Consider the following 19410-nt stretch of genomic DNA (forward strand, 5'->3'; position numbering starts at 1 on the left):
TAGTAAATATGAATTGTTTTTTAGTTCATTTATGAGTATGTTTTTAAAAATTCTTTTATATTTTGGAAATGTTGATTATTGCTACTGTATAGATGTAAATCAGATGTATATGTGATTTTTCTTTCTGTTTGCTATGTGATGTAACTTTTGTAAAGGTTTTTCTTTAAAACTAAAACTAAATAAATAAATAAACACCACTTTTATTTTAGAAGGAGAATGCTTCAACTGTAGACCATATACAAGCATTCAAATGTTCCTGCTACCCTAAACAAGAGACAGGTGTCTGAAGATCTTCACAAAGACCAGGGACATTAAGATACACCTGACTTTGACTGGCATAAGAGAGGTATGGTAGCACAAAAGTAACAAAAATGCCCAACGGTCGTTAAATATGATATGATATTTATAATGCGCCTATACACAAGTGTTTCAAGGCGCGACAAGGCAAACGAGACTGCTAATCCTGAAGGTTCTCAACTTTGAGAGTCTGCGAACGTTGAAGGTCATGTCCTCTGTGACCCTGCTAATTGTGAAGTGCATGGCCTCTAAAAGCTTTCTAATCCTGATGGTCATCCTCTTTAAGAACCTGATCATCCTAATGGCCATATTCTCTCACAATACACTCATTCTGAGGTTATGCCATCTGAGAGATCACTAATCCTGATGGTCTTGCCCTCAAAATGTCACCAATACCAAAGATCATACCCTCTAACAGCCTGCTAACCCTGAAGCTCATGCCTTCTAACTGCCTGCTTATCCTGTGGCCATGCCCCTTAAGAACCTAAAAATCCTGAAGGGCATGCCTTCAAGAGCCTGCTAACCCTGATGTCATGCCCTGTAAGAATGTTCTGACCCAGAGACTGTTAATAATCATGAGTGTCATGCACGCTAACAGCCATTAATGATGTAGATTGTATACCCTTTGAGAACCTGCTATTCCTGAAGGACTGACCCTGCAGATTTTTGAGGCTGTGTCCTCTAACAGTACACTAATGCTAAAGACCCTGCCCTTTGAGAGCCTGTTAATCCTGAGGGTCAGGCCATCTAAGAGCGCGCTATCATGATTATGATGCCCTTTGAGAGGGTGCACACTAATCCTGAAGGTCATGTCCTCCGACAACTCAATAATCCTAAAGGTCATGCCTTTTTAGAGCCTGCTAATCTTTAAGGTAATGCCCTCGGCACTGAGTCTTGAGTGTCTTGGAGGCACTGTGCTTTTAGTTTTTCTGTTGCTTTGGAGTCCTTCCTTTAGCTCCTTGTCAGCCAGGAGGTGGAGCTATACTCTTCAAAAACCCAGTGCACCCGCGCAGCGGCACGGAGTCAGCACTGAGTCTTGAGTGTCTTGGAGGCACTCTGCTTTTCGTTTTTCTTTTGCTTTGGAGTCCTTCCTTTAGCTCCTTGTCAGCCAGAAGGTGGAGCTATACTCTTCAAAAACCCAGTGCACCCGCGGAGCAGCGCAGAGTCGGCACTGAGTCTTGAGTGTCTTTGGTGCCTTTGGTCCCGCTGACCACGGTGGTGTGTTTTTTTATTTTTTGGTTGTTTTTCCCGCCTGCTTTTTAAGCAAGTGCGGGTCCTTTAACTATTCTGATGGAAAATAATGAAGCAATGGACCCGCCTCAGAACCGATCAGGCCTTCGCCGAGGAGGAGGTAGTTCTTCCAAACCTGCGGCAAGAAGGAAAACTTCGGCACATATAATAGGAGCCGATAAAAATGACTTAGTTGACATAACAACAGCTTCAAATACTGCAGATTTATCAAATGCTTTTCAAATGCATTCATTAGTAGGCGGTAGAGCCGTGACTTGTATGCAACAGTGTATGCAGGATTGTATGCAGGAGTGTTGTAAAAATGGCGAGAATGGTTAGTTTGGTGAGTCTGGTGAGATTGATGAGCGCTGCGCCTTTGGCCAGCATGAGCAGTTTGAGAACGGGAATGAGAATGGTGAGAACGGTGCTGATTTGGTCAATAATTCTATCAACAAAGGTGATAATGATTGCTTTATTACTGAAGCTGAAACCGAAATTGAAAGTGAAACTTTCAAAACAACTAAAACAAACAAATCTCCATACCCCACCAGTATTGTGCCTGTACCTAGCACTCCCACTAAAGATGGAGTCCAAGAATGTAAATATTATTCGTGTTCCGAGTTTCCAATTGATGGTAATACAGAAACTCAAAAAACGGTACCAGCAGAGATCTTTCCTCAATTGCGAATTTTAGCTGCAAAAATTGTGCAATGTACAAATGGAGATAACAAACTGAATACTCTGCCTCAATCTGGAGAATTAATGTGTGGCGAGCGGACCCAAGTCGGATTTGGACTTGGAACAGGTCACACGACTGAAATAATTACATTACAAATAAGTGATGATGAACAACCCCAATTTGGCAATTGCAACATATTGGATCAGCACCGCTTACCAAAAATCATGGTATATCAAACTATGAAAGAAGGGACTCTATTAGTGTGGCAGATAAACTTTTGAAAGATCTATTAAAAATGAATTTCGATTTCAACAACCGGACTAACAACAAACAAAAGAGTCTATCCACATTAAATAAAGGAGGCGTTATGACACGGCAGTTACCTCATGATGATGCATATACTGAACATTTTGAAATAAGAAAGAATTTCTCGGTAGACCTTGACACAACTATAATATCTCGCAGTCCTGCACGGAAAAGAGGCAGAAATAGCCTTTCGGGCGAAATAGCCTGTTCTCAAACAAGAACTCCAAATCAGTCATATACGCTTCATTCACCAATAAGATTCACAGCAACCGAAAACAAAAATCAAACGCATAGCAAAGGTCTAAGCAAGATTTCAGCTTCCGCAAATGAAAAAATAAATATCTACATCATCTTCTTCTTGTACTTCTGATTCTGATGATTCGTCTTTAATGGAAAGACCTTTTCCTAAAATAAGACGTGGGTATGGGAAAAAGAAAACGTCCTATTCACAAAAAGAAAAGGGTGTATCTGGAATAAATATACCGGACCTCCAAACAATGGTTATGTCCTCCATGAACATTGTACTTTCTCCGTACCTCAAATTGTAAGAACAAATGGATGGAAACATTAAAGACCTAACTACGCTAATAGCCTTGCTAAACACTAAAGTTGCTAACATGGAGGTCGAACAACAAAGAAGTCAGGACAACCAAAAACAAGATAAGACTCAAAATGCCAACTTTCTGAAATTAATCTTAGACGCCAATCACAACTCACGTGAGGAGAAAAAATTAATAGCAGAAGTTGCTCGAGAAGCGCTGAAGCTTTTTAATAAACCACACTTACCTGCCTCAAATGATGGTAAAAATAGCAGCCCTAATTTAGACAACTGCAAAGTTACCATTATGGAGAAATATCATCTGCCAACAGTGCAACCGAATTTTGAGTGCGGAACTATTGAACAGGTATCCAAAAAGAAAGACTGCACATTCCTGGAAAAGGATAAAGAAATTCTAACAGTACTTGCAGAAAAGGATATAGGAAAAATATGGCAAGGGTGCCTCCCTCTGTCAGAAGAATCCTTTACTGCACCCATGGCTGAGCGCAAGATTTTAGTGGATGGTCTGCAAGAGAAAAGGCTGGATAGATCTAAAAAGGACAAGAACGATTCAGCAAAAGAGCGTGTTTGTACCTTAAAAGCCAAACTGTGAAAATAGAAATATTGGAATCTTGGGAAAACCTCAGGTAGAAGACATAATTGAAATAATAGAAATAAATGATGTACGAAATGTCATTGAAGATCAGCCCAAAACATGCGCTAATGTCAGCGCAAATGAAGATCTTGGTACAAAAAAAACAACAAATGATAAAACAAAAGATGCTTCAAGTGAGATCAAAGATTTGCAAGAAAAAAATGTAGAAGCACCTAAGATGCTTTTTGATATATTCGGGAAAAATAACTCAAAGCAAGTTCTAAAAGGAGTTCTGCAAAAAAAGAAATCTAAAAATCAAAAAAGAGGAAAAATAACAAATGGGGCTCGAGCTTTCTTAAGAAATTTGAAATCAGTTACTGTTAATGTATCAGCCAACAACTACGATACTTTGAAAAATATCCTGGATGCATATGTCAATAAAGAAAAACAAAAAAAATACCCTTGCAAGATCTTGAAACACAAAATGAAACATCTATACCTTCCATTCCAGATCATGACTCTGTAATGGAGTCTGAAGCAGCTGACATTGAGACTCTGATGAATCTCTCAATGTATGAAGATCCACAGGAAGTGAAAAAAATGGGATGTGATAAGGAAAATGCAGAGATTGACATGGCTCCGTCTAAGACATCGATTGAGCCCCTCGATCCAACAAGGAAAGAAGATGAATCCGTATCTGGGCGTTTTTGTGAATGGATGCTTGAACCAAAAAAGCCTACTTCTGACTCATACGAAGAAATAGTGAGCCCGTTTAAAACCTTGGACGAAAAAAGGAAAAGATTTCTATTTATTTCGTTAAGCCAAGGTAACATCGACACAAAAATGAATATGGCTTCGAGTTATAAACCAGCTGATGCAGAAAGAATATTGGAAGAGGACAAATTATTTTCTATAGAAAAATTCGCAACCAACAAGGTGCCTGCAGATCGTAATTCCCGTAAAGCGAAAGGAGACTTCTCTAAAGCCCAAGGAAATAATGCCAATACTAATGGTGAGAAAAATAATATCAACAAAATAAAGGCAAAATACTGCCTAAGTCTTGAAAGAAATCTGAATATTCAGGATGGACTCATAACGAACAGAAAAAATGTCTTATGTCTGTTCCATCATGTTCCTGTGTTACACACTATTGAGTCCAGTGATATTCAGGCTGTGGAATTCAAGGATGATATTGCTTTGCATAGAGTGTTTTTATATATAAATTCCAGACTGGCGTGTGAAACTCTACTACAAGGTGCTGCAGCCCTACTACCTTGCGGCTTTGACATTATCGAAGTAGATAGTACCATTCTGACCAGAAAATCAAATGATGTAGTCCCTTTGACTGAATGTCAGCGAAATGAAGTTCCAAATGAAAGTCAGTCAAATTCGCAAATAATGGCAGATGAAAGTTGGGAAGCAGACTACAAACAATTCAATCTGCTTCGAAATGAACATACTAATAATCAAAAAGCAAAACAATCCGAGCTAATTCGAATTACAGTAAAAAACACTCATCAAATCCCTCAAAAAAAAAGAAGTGAAGAGAACCAAGTGCCTCATAACGAGTGGAATTGGTTAGCAGCAACCTTAACGAATAATAGCCGAAGTTAATGTTTATTGAAGCAGAAAAATGTTGGCCTAGCCATTAGCTCGTGGAATACAAGAGGCTTTACTCATTTGTATAACTTCAAAGATAAATGGGTAAATGAGATAGATATAATATGCCTGCAAGATACTTGGTTAGATATCTGTCCTATTACAGAGGATTATGAAATAGCATTCAATCCTGCTATTAAAGGTATTAAGAGAGGTCCAAGCGCAGGCATCCTCACTCTTGTGAAAAAAGCCTCTGGTTGTAGGCTGATGGAATATAATAACATATCATCTTATATTCAAGTTGTTACCATCAAAAGGAACATTAATAATGACAATAAACATCTGACACTTTTTGTCATAAATTTGTATTGGCATCATAGTAAAGCTGGAACATTGTCCTTTGTTGAACAAATTATGGATATAATTGACGAACTGATGATTAAAGATACCAGTGCCGGTCTGATTATATGTGGAGATTTTAATTTGGATTTTGTAGAAATAAGTAATAATAACTTCTCAAGGAAACAGAATTTGATACAAAATTGGTCCGAAGAACAAACTTTACGGAGAATCTCCAGGCTGAATGGTAATGTCGAGGGAGACATACCTGCCAAACCAACCTTGCAAAGAAATGAACAAAACTCCATCTTGGACTACATTTTTGTATCTGAAAATTTATCATTACGGGTTCTAAATTTCGAAGTGCTTAACACACAAGTCAGTGATCACAATATGATCGTAGCACATCTTGAAATGCCACAACAATCGTTTTCAGCAAAATGGAATTGGAATATAATTCCCAACTGTAGTGGTAACAGATTAAAACTTAATTCACAGCAGGTGAATATACTGAAAAATGATTATGAGAAACAAATCGACTTGTTGGGTGTAGAGTATACCCCCCTGTTAGAACAATATAAGATTTTGAGAAATCCGAGTGGTATTCAGTCTCAAAAATACTCTCATATTTACAACCCTGAAATTGTCATGAGGAAAAGAGAAATGCACTGGGCCCTGCAACAATTAAAAATTGACAGTCAAATGGATGAGCAGAAGATGAGTAAAATGATCAAACAAAACTATAAGAATTGGCTGATAGCACATCGTGCTCTAACCGAACAACATGATGCTGAACAAATAATGAAGTCCATGAAAGAGAAAAATTCTGCAGATTTCTGGTCAATTATCAACAATGAATCTGGAATACAGAGAGCATCAAACAAGAACATGGTCACTGAAAGAAAATGAATTGAGCATTTTTCAATCCTGTTCTCAAAAAAGGGAAACTCTCCTGACCCTGCGCTACCTGTTCTCTCTTCTTGGGATATTCAGTTTGATCAGGTAGAAATTTTATCAGACATCAAAAAACTTTCTAACTCTCGAGCACCTGGTCCAGATGGCATAACAAATGCCATGCTAAAATCTGATCCAGAAGCCTGGGCTGATTTCTGTAAGGTACTGTTTGATAGAATCGCCATGGAAGGTATCACCCCTGTGTCATGGAAAAAAGCCATTGTTGTCCCAATATTTAAAAAGGGCAATCGATCAAACCCAATGGATTATATGCCTATTGCCTTGCTAGATGTTATAGGTAAGATTTATGCAACACAACTTCAGCATAAATTGATGGAATGGTTAGTTTTAACCAATCATATTGATGCCAGACAAAGTGGATTTGTGAAGGGTGTTGGCTGCTGCCTAAACTTAATACTTATCAATTTAATAAAACTTGACATGATTATGAAAAAAACAAAAGTGTACCTTGCATTTGTTGACCTGTCTCATGCTTTTGATAGCATAGACAGAGAAGTCCTTTGGACAAAATTAAAAAGCGGGAATTGTCCAAACAGTCTTTTACATGCCATCAAGGATTTGCATACCGATACTAAGATCTATATTCGGTTGGATGCAAGTGGAACTCTATCGAAACCCATTCGTACTCATTGTGGAATCAAACAAGGGTGTCCTCTAGCGGGCATAATATTCAATGCCTTCATCTCTGATATCGGTGAAGCACTTGGAAAAGCAAAAGGATTTGACCCGAAAATAATGGACTCTGCTTTAAATGGGATCCTTTATGCAGATGACTTAGTCCTAATGGACCTTACACCCATTGGATTATAAAGGAAACTGCACGTGCTGGAACAATATGTCCAAACTAATGGTCTACAGATAAATCCAAGTAAGTCTGTCATTTTAACATTACAAAATTTGACTAAAGGTACATCTAAGAAATTCAACTGGCGCCTTGACGGCGAACCACTACAACAGGTAAAACAGGTAAATTACCTGGGCATGTGGCTAAACACCAACATAAATGATCATACTTGGGTTGAGAAAACAAAATAAAATGTCGTCAATTAAGTGCCCAAGCTATGGCCTTAGATACAAAATATGGCAAGTTTTCATTGGTTCCGACTTTAAAATTTTACAAACAAAAAGCAGTGCCTGCTATAATTCATGGCGCCGAGACTGCCTTTGGATGCCCTGCAAGTCTGTGGGATAACCTTGAAAATATCTTTTGGGGCAGAATTTTGAAAGTTGGTAGAGGATTGCCGGCAGTTGTAGTAAGGTACGAATTGGGACTGATCTCAATAAATGCAAAAGTTATATGGAACACTTTGTCAATTTTTCGCAAGATAATCTTGCCAAATGGTGCACCGCTAATGAAAATTCTTCACAAATTGGTTGCCAAACAATCAAAAACAGTTTTTTCACCCTGGATAAATCAATGTCACCAAATTCTAATGTATATAAATAGTGATGTAATCACTCTGATGGGAAATCCAGATGCTGTAAAAAAAAAAGTTGTGGGAAATTGATTGGATCAGCATCTGCACAAACAGAGCCAAATATTCGCTCTTGAAGGATGTTCCTCCAGAAGGGAAAGCCTACAGTTCAACCTACAAATATCTTGAAAAATGTCCGGACAAATAAAAGAGAACTTTGCTTATGAAATTCAGGCTAAATCAATTTAAGACAAAAGAAGTAATTAGACGATGGAGCAAATATGAGAAGCTGAACCCAAAATGCAGATTCCGTGACCATTTTGAAGAGAATATCAAACATCTGGTTTTAACTTGTGAAGCTTTCTCCACGAGAAGAATGACACTGTTTAGCACAATTGTAGCAAATAAACTTCTTCATACCATGGAAGAATGGTGGGTGGAATGTTTTACAGAGATAAATAATAAACTAACATACGCCCTGACATTTCTCCTTAAAAACAATGAAGATGAACTAGCCAAATCGCACGAAAAATGGACCTAAATATTGGCTTGCGATTAATGATGCACTTTGCCCAATTCAGTGTTCATTTCTTCTCATTACTTTTTATTATTTTAATTGTTTATATATTTTTATTCTGTGATATCCTCTGCTTCTCTTTGCTTTATTTGTTAATTGTGATTTCTTTTTTATGAATAATTAAATGTGATGTTATTTTTTCTTTAAAGGTTTGTTTAAACCAATAAAAAGAAATAAATAAAAATAAAAAAAGTAATGCCCTTTTAGAGCCCACCAATCATGAAGGACATGACTTCTAAGAGCCTGCTAATCTTGGTCATGCCTTCTTGGGATTCACGAACTCTAACCCGGGATATAGGTCGGTAGTAGCGATACTCCCAGAACCTCACCCCCCCCCCTTGTTTTTGCATATTCAGTAGCTTTGGGTTTTCACCCTGCGTTACGAGGGTAATCCAGACGTGGAACCCTTGCTCACTATTCTTAGAGAGGCACAGCTCCACCTCACTCATGAGGCCCAACCAAGCCAAAACACGTGTCTGGGGTTGCTGTTGGTACTCTTGTTCAGAAGAGAATTGCCAGGCATTGCTGTGCTGCACTGCCCTTGGGCAAGGCAAAGACTGACATGTAGTGGAAATGTCTCTTCTGTGAAAGGATGGTGAGCTAAAGACTCTGGTTGAGATTCTAACGCTGGGCTATAGGCCGGTAGTACAGATACTCCCAGAACCCCCCTTGTTTTTGCATTTAAGTAGCTTTGGGTTTTCACCCTAAGTTACGAGGGTAATCCAGATGTGGAACCCTTGCTGACTGTTCTTAGGGAGGCACAGCTCCATCTCACTGACGAGGCCCAACCAGGCCGAAACACGTGTCTGGGGTTGCTGTTGGTACTCTTGTTTAGAAGAGAATTGCCAGGCATTTCGGTGCTGAACTGCCTTTGGGCAGGACAAAGACTGATATGTAGTAGAAATGTCTGCTCTGTGAAAGGATGATGAGCTAAAGACTCTGGTTGAAACTCTAACCTGGGATATAGACCGGTAGTAGAGATACTCCCCGAACACCATTCTTTTTGCATATTAAGTAGCTTTGGGTTTTCACCCTAAATTACGAGGGTTATCCAGACGTGGAACCATTGCTCACTGTTCTTAAGAGAGGCACAGCTCCACCTCACTGACAAGGCCCAACCAGGCCGAAACACGTGTCTGGGTTGCCGTTGGTACTCTTGTTCAGAAGAGCATTGCCAGGCATTTCGGTGCTGGACTGCCCTTGGGCAGGACAAAGGCTGATGTGTAGTGGAAATGTCTCTTCTGTGAAAGGATGGTGAGCTAAAGACTCTGGTTGAGACTCTAACCCGGGATATAGGCCGGTAGTAGAGATACTCCCCGAACCCCATTGTTTTTGCATATTAAGTAGCTTTGCGTTTTCACCCTAAGTTACGAGGGTAATCCAGACGTGGAACCCTTGCTCACTGTTCTTAGAGAGGCACAGCTTCACCTCACTGACGAGGCCCAACCAGGCTGAAACACGTGTCTGGGGTTGCTGTTGGTACTCTTGTTCAGAAAAGAATTGCCAGGCATTGCTGTGCTGGACTGCCCTTGGGCAGGACAAAGACTGACATGTAGTGGAAATTTCTCTTCTGTGAAAGGATGGTGAGCTAAAGACTCTGGTTAAGATTCTAACGCCGGGCTATAGGCCGGTAGTATAGATACTCCCAAAAACCCCCTTGTTTTTGCATATTAAGTAGATTTGGGTTTTCACCCTAAGTTACGAGGGTAATCCAGATGTGGAACCCTTGCTCACTGTTCTTAGAGAGGCACAGCTCCACCTCACTGACAAGGCCCAAGCAGGCCGAAACACGTGTCTGGGGTTGCTGTTGGTACTCTTGTTCAGTAGAGAATTGCCAGGCATTTCAGTGCTGAACTGCCCTTGGGCAGGACAAAGACTGATATGTAGTAGAAATGTCTCTTCTGTGAAAGGATGGTGAGCTAAAGACTCTGGTTGAGACTCTAACCCGGGATATTGGCCGGTAGTATAGATACTCCGAGAACCCCCCTTGTTTTTGCATATTAAGTAGCTTTGGGTTTTCACCCTAAATTACGAGGGTAATCCAGACGTGGAACCCTTGCTCACTGTTCTTAGAGAGGCACAGCTCCACCTCACTGACGAGGCCCAACCAGGCCGAAAAACATGTCTGGGGTTGCTGTTGGTACTCTTGTTCAGAAGAGAATTGCCAGGCATTTCAGTGCTGGACTGCCCTTGGGCAGGACAAAGACTGATATATAGTAGAAATTTCTCTTCTGTGAAAGGATTGTGAGCTGAAGACTCTGGTTGAGACTCTAACCCGGGATATAGGCCGGTAGGAGAGATACTCCCAGAACCCCCTTGTTTTTGCATATTAAGTAGCTTTGGGGTTTCCCGCTAAATTACGAGGGTAATCCAGACGTGGAACCCTTGCTCACTGTTCTTAGAGAGGCATAGCTCCACCTCACTGACGAGGCCCAACCAGGCCAAAACATGTGTCTTGGGTTGCTGGTGGTACTCTTGTTCAGAAGAGAATTGCCAGGCATTGTGGTGCTGGACTGCCCTTGGGCAGGACAAAGACTGATATGTAGTGGAAATGTCTCTTCTCTGAAAGGATGGTGAGCTATAAACTCTGGTTGAGACTCTAACCCGGGATATAGGGCGGTAGTAGAGATACTCCCAGAACCCCCCTTGTTTTTGCATGCCCTCAAAGAGCCTGCAAGTCTTAGAGGTCATGATATCTGTTTGGGCACTAAATCCTGGCAGCCACACCCTCGTTTAGGGCTCCCATTCATGGAAGTTATGTCCTCCTAGACTCTAATCATGATGGCAACCTCCTCCGAGGGGAACTCTGCATCCTTGATATCATACCCTTTGAGAGTGCCACTAATCTATGAGGTCATGCCCTTAGATTGAGAGAATCTGCACAATTGACATCTTGCTCTCTGAGAGTCATTGCACTGTTCCTTTAAGTCCCATGGTGCAGCCCGAGTAACCAGTCAAGAAAGCCAAGGATCCGGAAGTATTCCACTATTCGTATGAATTGTAGATGGATCATACATTTTTTTTGGGTAAGGGGTGTCTAGAGCAGTTTCTGTACAGGTTAGATTATGCTACCCTCTACAACGCCACGTAGAGCTAGGTATCTGAGAAGCAGTTGTCCTTTGGCTATTTGACTTTTGCTGCTGTTCCCATGTGTGTGTATCAGCAGCTCGTGTGTAAACAGCCGTTGTACCTGTGCAAATATTTTGTTTTTTCTAATAGCTTTTTTGTGGGTCCAACTTTGACGCCATTTTATTTGTCCCTTTTCTATTCCGCTCTTTCCCTTTTTCTAATCTGATTGTTATCGGAAGTCTTGCACTGTTGCATTTCCGCTGAATATCATTGCCGTCACTCTGGAACCAATGTAAAGACTTGTCGCCCTTTTTGCCTGAATTTGATTCTACGATGAGTCCATTAGAAAAGCTTAGGCTCTGGATCTATTCCTAAATGGATTTGGGAAGAAAGTTGTTCAGTGTTGATGCCACAAACACATAGATATTCATAGACTGACCGAAGGTCATGACTTTGGGTTCAACCTTCTCAAGGAGAGTGTCTGTCTGCTTCCTATCATCTCTCCATGCACTGGGCACATCATTCCTATGTACATGGAGCAGGGGGAAAAGGGGCTTCTGACGCATCCCTGAATCAGAAGCCCCTGCATGCACCTGTCTGAGAAACAAGCTAAGACTGCAGCACCTCTACCCTTGTGCCCGAGGTGGTGTAGCCGACAAATGAACAGGTGAATGGACAGTGGTGTTACTCGTCACAAAAGTAATGACTTTGTGGCAATGTGTGCTATCTTACTGTGTATCAGTATTGAAAATGTGTTTTTCTTCTAGCAGGTGCGGTCAGAGGGTACATTCTGCAGCAGAGGGGCCATTTCTGATCAGTGTCTCCGAACGGCAGGAATATTTTTTCTTTTGAAAATAATTTCTACTTCAATTCCCTATATTCTGGCCAGACAGCATTTACATAGTGCTTCATGCGTGCTTCAAACTGCTTCTAAGCATAGTAATAATTGGTATTATTATAATCCAACTCACTGGTACTCAATGTATCGATCGCCGGAGGGTGAACATGGCCTTTCCAGGATTCCAACCTGTTAGTGTAGGTTGCATACAGGACTCTGAAGCAAGGATATTATAGAGATGGACATTGGTTCTATGTTTGGTTAGCAGGTGGTGATTCTCTGATCGGCTAATGGGTCTCCACCAGGAGTTCAAAGAAGAGCAACCATCAGAGTGTCTCCCACTTGGTGAGGCTGTTCCCTCAGTAGAGGGAAAGGGAGATCTGGTCTGAATGTTTATTCTTTTTAATTTGTACATGGCTTAATCAAGCCTGAATGTTTATAAAGTGTAGGCTGTGCCTGGGCTCCCCACCTGCAAACATTGGGAGCATTAATTGCCAGTGGTAAAGAGCTATAAAAACAGAATCATCTCTAGTCGCAACTTTCAGGTGTAAAGTGTGAGGTCAGAGAGGGACAGTGACAGTGCTCAGGACATAGCAGTGACTTAGGAATCTGGGATACAGCGAGAGGGATACTAGGGCCAGCAGATGACGGTGCATCAGTCCCACCCAAACCCCACACTGCTTAAAGCCTCTAAACACATCTGCACGCTGACCCTTGCTGCTTCATTGCGCTCCTATTGACACATTCCTTTGGCTCTCCATGGAGTGAAGATAGAATTGAAGGGAGGGAGAGATGTGGGGTCTGACATGTACATCCCCTGCCCTGTAATGGTGCTGGGGATCTCTGGGAACATAGCAGTATCAGCGTTCATGGGAGTGCCCTCCCCAGGGTGCTGACAGCAAGGGCCTAACCCAGGCTTCCTGAGCACCTGGGGTGATAACTCTGGCAATATCAGTCATGTATAGAGCGCACGCTGCATGCTAAATCAGGGGTCTGCAACCCTTGGCGCTCCATAATGTTGCACTACAGCAACACTATCATCAGCCTAGCCAGCATAGTCAATGATGAGGGATCATGGGAGTCGTACCTGTGCTAAGTCAATGCTCGGGCCTGAACATGATGTATGCAACTACCACCTTAGCTCAACAACCCCTTTTAGCAACCTGTAAAGGATGAAATACTGAGTCAACATTTACGGCATTCAAAAGTGTAACCCGCAGAATGCACAAAACGCCACTTCTGAGAAACCCATTGGACTATCTTTAACTATCTGATGTTGTAAGCCAAACGCGATGTGCTCCCAATCTACCCCACACATGAGCATGTCACTGCTTCTTCTTGAGGTAAAGACGGTCATGTCGAGTCATGTTTGCAAAAAATAAATATTCGCCATAATAACCCACCCAGACATAACGCAGCTCTGTTGCAGGCATTTATCAAGGCATTGCACTCCAGAATCAGAGCTCCACCAGCAGCTTTCCAAATGCAAGCTCTTGCCAATGATCACCCCTCCCCTCCACAGGCCTAGGACACAGCGAGAAATACCAACAAGGAGACATTGAAAACACTTCTTCAGTTGGAAAACCTTTCAGGCGCTGTTTTATTAAACAAGAAAAATTGTGTAATATAGCAAATTGCACACGAAACCGCGGCACAAACATTAATATATAAAACCTGGTTGGGGGTGCCTTTCAGTCCTATTCACTGCCCCACAGACAATGAGAACCACGTACAACCAATAATATGGCATGGACTCTTCCCAATCCCTGTAACTAGGGGCAAACTCCCTGCGCTCTGAATGGGGTAATGGGTGTGCCGTCCCTTCCCCCGATACACCTACACCCATCCCTACAGATAAGGGTGCATCAGCCACTTTTACTTCCTCAAAATAGGCAAATACTCCCCAAAAATTCAAATGGGGAGTAAAAATGCTCCCAGCAAAAAATAGGAGACAGACATATAGGAGCCTGTCCCCCTCCTTTCACCCCCACAGCTCTATAGATATGTTTGGACCAATATTAGGCATAATTCCATAGGAAGAAACGTCGATTAATGTATAACCAAAAGAGGCCAAATGACCTCATGACACTGGGCCCCCTGGAAGTACAATATGTTTCCCATCCCGCACCGGCCCTCCGCCTAACTGTGCAGTCCCAAGAAGGGCTGGGTGTACCGCCATTTTTCAGCATCATGGATTCCAAGGAAAAGCCTTCGTTCTGGGGTTGGAATCCTCCTATCAAGGGCACAAATGGATTGTGTAGGGCAGGGGTTTGCAACATGCGGCTCTCAGATGTCTTGGACTACGATGATCCCTCAACATTGACTATGCTGGATTGGGAGGATGGGAGTTGTAGTGCAAAATTCTGGAGAGTAAAAGGTTGCAGACACCCTGGGTGGGGCATATATTTATTTTAATTGGGACTCTATCTTCTATAAAGCAGCCTTTAGTGCCTGTTTTCCTCCGGTTTCTTTGGCTTGTCATATTATTCAAAGTGGGCGGAATGAGAAATCTCATTGTAAATTCAGTGTAAATATGACAGCTGGCATGACTTTGTCACCTCACTTTAATAGCTGAACTATGTTGACATACGTGTGTGATAAAAAAAAAGGTCTGCCAATATTCCATAGTGTGTGTCTGTGCATATGGGATGCATATCTGTTTAGGGTGTGCAACTCTGTCTCTGTATGCGGTGTTTGGGGCATGCTTTTGTATGACTATATGCATGTGTGGCTTGCCTTAGGGGATGATAGGATTTTGATGTGTGTGGATCGGAGGAAAGGCTTAATGACCTGGAACTAAATGCAGCTCCTGGTTATCAAGCATCATCGAGTAAGCAGGAGCTGCTGCTAGGGAGTGCAGAGATAGTACATAGCGTGCTTGTTATTCATTATATATGATCCACTATGCATTCAATGTCTTCTACCTGAGTCTGAATGCTCCTTTAAACCGATTCCCAAACATTCAGGATTAATGCTGCATAGGCACATTTTATGGCATTAGGGGGAGCCAAAAGTAGCTCCTGTTAGTTTTGTTTTTTGTACAGCTAACCAAGCTCTTCCAGACTGCAAGCAGTAGCTAAATAGCTCCCAGCAATTGTGATCCATGTGTGTGTAAATGGGGTGTGCCTGTGGTATGGGTGTGTGTGATGGATCAATATTCAGATGTGTGCGATTTGTGGTGTATTTGTGTGTATGGTGTGTTAGTGTATGTCGGTATCTGTGTGAAAGGTATGTGTTTTGTGTGAGTGTGTGTGTGTATATACATGACACTCAGGCAGATAAGCCACCAAACTCGTAGGATTTGCCAAGCTCACTCTCAGGCCCCCTACAACCAACATTACATTGTGTACTAACTTCCAATTCTCCAAATTTGCATTGGAAATACAACCCAATTATCAAAACACTTTAGGATAGATCCACCTCCTCTCTTTTGCATAACCATGGGCCACCTAACAGGACTGACAGGCACCCAAGCTATCACAGAAAACACCCTTCCCCCGTTGCAGATTCGTAGCACCTATTCCCTGCTTCCCCCATCCTCTTACCTTCTTGCTCAACGGACAAGCCTAGCTGCTCTGATAGTACTATGGTGGTGATTTGGCACAGTATAGAAGCGTATTAAAATAGCACAACGTCTATTTTTGGTTTCAGCGCATGTCTTCAGTGTATGTGTGTCTGTGTATGGTGTGCCTTCACGCTTGCCTCTGTGCATGGATCTGGCCATCTGCATGTATATTTGTGTTCTTCTGTGTATTTCGATGTGTTTGCATGTGTGAGTGTGTCTGTGCATATTTCTATGTGGTGGCTTGTACTCTGTGTATATATCTTCCTAAATACAACGCGCAGGGGGCTTCTGAAGAGAGAGAGGGGTGCAGAGAGAGCTTGAACTGCTCGGAATGATGTAAAAGGGAGCAGGCTAGAGGAGAACCCCTGAAGGGAGAGATGGAAACAAGGAGAACAAGGAAAAGGGGGGATAGGATCTTGTAATGAAGGAGAGGGGAAGAGAGAAGAAAATCAAGGGGATGGAGATGTGCAGAGGGTAAGGATGGAGAGCAGAGGCTGCTGAAGGGAGAAAGGGTAAAAGAAGGTAAAAATTAACTGCTGAAGAAAGGAAGAGGAGTGAAAAGGGAAGCAGGGAGAGCAGAGGCTGCTGAAGGGAGAAATGGTATATGCAAACATTGCTGGAAAAAAGGTAGGAGTGAATTGGGGATGCAGGGAGAGCGGGAACTGCAGAAGGGCGAAAGGGTAAAAGCAGGAAGCAAATGAACTACTCGAGATAGAGAGGGAGGGGGTGTAGAGCAGGAACTGCCGTTGAGAGAAGGTGAAAGCAGGGAGCACAGTAACTGCGGAGGAAAGAGGATTCGGGTGGATGATGCTTGCAGAGCAGGAACTGCTGCACAGAGAAGGTGAAAGCAGGGAGCACAGTAACTGCGGAGGAAAGAGGATTCGGATAGGTGATGCATACAGAGCAGGAACTGCTGCAGAGAGGAGAAAGCAGGGAGCACACTAACTGCGGAGGAAAGAGGATTCGGATGGGTGCTGAGGAGAGAGAGGGTGTGGGATGATTCATGCAGAGCAGTTCGTGCTCTAGAGAGAAGGTGAAAGCAGGAAGCACAGGAACTGATGAGGTTAGAGGGTGGTGCATGCAGAGAAGGAACTGCTGAATAGAGAAGTGAAAGCAGGAAGAGCAGAACTGCTGAGGAGATGGAGAATGATCTGCTGATGGGTGAGAAGGAAAAGGAAAGGTGTGCAGGAACGGCTCGAGATAGGGCAGTGAGTGGCAAACAAGGTGTGCAGGAACTGCTGTACATATAGGGAGCAGATAGAAGCATAGGACCCTGTGCAGGGAGGTGTGCCTGTACAGTCCTACCTTGCTGGATTCCATGGCTCTCTAATCGTTGTGGCTCCTTTTTCCCCCTGGGTGTATTGTGGTCACCCACTGTGCTTCAACGATGCTGGAAGTGGCCTCCGAGTCTCTGATTCGTTATTCTATTTATTAGAGGTTGTATGAAATGTGTCATTGATGTGGTGCAACCTTGCTGGCACTTCAAAGCTGGTCCACTAGGTTTAGATTGTCTAGTGCTGAATGCCTTTAGGGTCTATTTCTGCCTCAAAGTTTCTTGTTAGGAAGTCCTTCCTGGTTGCCCGTTAGTCTTTGGCTGCCTGTCACTCTTGGATGGTCCTTGATTGTCAGACTGTCTCGACGTTGCGCGTGGATCCCAGCTGCCTGATGGAGGGTCCTAAATGTTTTTTGGGTTTTTTTGTTGAATCTCTCCTGGAGGTTTCTTGGTTGGTCCTAGGTTGTCCTTCCTCCATGCAGTTCTTCTCTCTTGGTTGTCTGTTGTTCTAAACCCAGTATCCAGTTGTGCTCTCACAATAATTGTTTGCAGTCCTAGCTCTCTGTTGGCTTCCCATTGGCCAAATCGGGTTACTCTATTTTTGGTTGTCAATTGGTCGTTCCTGGTCTGTTTCCTGCCTGTCCGGGGAAACTATAGTGCTAGTTGGTCTCAGGTGTTCTTTATTTCCAGTTGACCATTATTTTCATCTTTATGGCATTATTTTGCATTTGTCCCTCGGATTCTCAGTCGCCCCTGGTTGTTCATTTGTCGATGTTGGTTGTCTGTCTCTCTGCCAGTGCAGCAGGGCCAGAAGTGACTGTAGTTTCAGTTGTGCGCTGGCTGATCTCGAGTGCCTTGGATCCCGGCTGCCTGTAACGGTGTGCTGGTCGCTTCTGGCTGCTCTTTGGTTGTGTGCCGCTGCCCCTTCAGTCTCAAGTGGCTTTGCACAAGTCATCTACTTCTCTATGTATAGGAAGGATGAGGGCGGCGTTTGGTGAGGCAAGGACATCACACAGCCAAGCCCCCGATCGCGTCCTATCCGCGAGCGCGTGCAGCCAGCGTGTGGCGCCATCCACGCTGCAGCATACCTGTACACTTACAACCTCTCTTATCCAGCCCGCTTCTTTAATTCCACCTACCTAGCTACCTTCTTTTCTTGCCTCGGGAGCGTAACGCCAAGCGCTGGCACTGATGAGTTCTCAGGGCGGGGTGGCCCTGCCCGCGTCTGTCCGTTTGTTTGCCTAATGAAACCCATATTTCACCCGCCGTGGAAAAGTGCCAACCTACCTCTCCGGGAGGGAAATTAAAGCGTGTGTCTGTGAGCCTGGCGGGACTCTAATATCGCCGTCTTTCTTTCTGTGTGTCTGCCTGGCCATCTTTCCTCCTCCACCAATGTTGCACCCCCCCCGCCCCGTCGCACCCCACTCTCGCCCCTGTTCAGCGGTTTATCTTTTTTCTTCCTGTCCCTGTGAGTGTCTCCCGCCCTCCGTTTGCGCGCGCGCTCTCTCTCTCTCTCTGCGCCCACCAGCTCTTTCATTTCCCGCCTCTATTTGTGGCGTTTCTTCTTTTTGGATTCATTTAGAATTACCGTGTCGCCTGCTCCCGCCATCTCGCCTTTACGTCACAATAGTTTCTATCTCTGAGAAAGCCCCTGTCGACGGCTCCGCGAGAGGAACGGAAGCGCCTGAGGTACCACGCAAGGAGACTGCGTGAAGAGATTCTCACTGAGATCGTTGGCGAAGCTGGCGTTGGTCTCCGATAGGGGGCGATAAAGAGTCAGGTTGGGCGGGAAAGAGCCCAATTGCACGAAAGAAGGCCTGCTCTGCCATGGCTGCGACAGTACGTGGGGTACGTGACCGCCGCGCCGTGCGCGCGCGACTTGTCGGAGCCCCCTCGCAAGCAACCCCCCACCCCGGACCCGCTCCCCACTAAGTGACACGGTTCCTAGTCCCCACGGGGACAGTCCGGCCCTTCGTCACTTGTCATTGATGTTGCCATAGCAATCGGCCTTAGTTGCTGCTGGACCACCCGTGTTGCCTTGGCTACCAACCCAGTGCTGGACCCGAACCCTGCAAGGACGACTGGACGCAGGGAACTTAATTGAAAGCGACAGGT

At 43.5% G+C, this 19410-nt stretch overlaps 1 protein-coding gene across 2 annotated transcripts in view; it reads right to left on the minus strand.

The window, feature by feature from the left end:
• LOC138580224 (solute carrier family 2, facilitated glucose transporter member 3-like) overlaps window positions 1-19123 on the minus strand; it is a 187827-nt gene extending 168704 nt beyond the window's left edge. The window contains exon 1 of one of the 2 annotated variants that reach the window (XM_069650588.1): window positions 18884-19123. In XM_069650588.1, coding sequence (XP_069506689.1) covers window positions 18884-18904 — 21 coding nt within the window. In that variant the 5' untranslated portion in view covers window positions 18905-19123. Of the gene's footprint in view, window positions 1-17327; window positions 18707-18883 lie in introns of those variants that run through there. The other variant, XM_069650589.1, reaches the window with a different exon arrangement.
• Between the last annotated feature and the right edge of the window lie 287 nt (window positions 19124-19410).

This window comes from Ambystoma mexicanum, chromosome 3p, assembly GCF_040938575.1.
Source record: "Ambystoma mexicanum isolate Mex_15411 chromosome 3p, UKY_AmexF1_1, whole genome shotgun sequence".
Lineage (NCBI taxonomy): Eukaryota > Metazoa > Chordata > Amphibia > Caudata > Ambystomatidae > Ambystoma > Ambystoma mexicanum.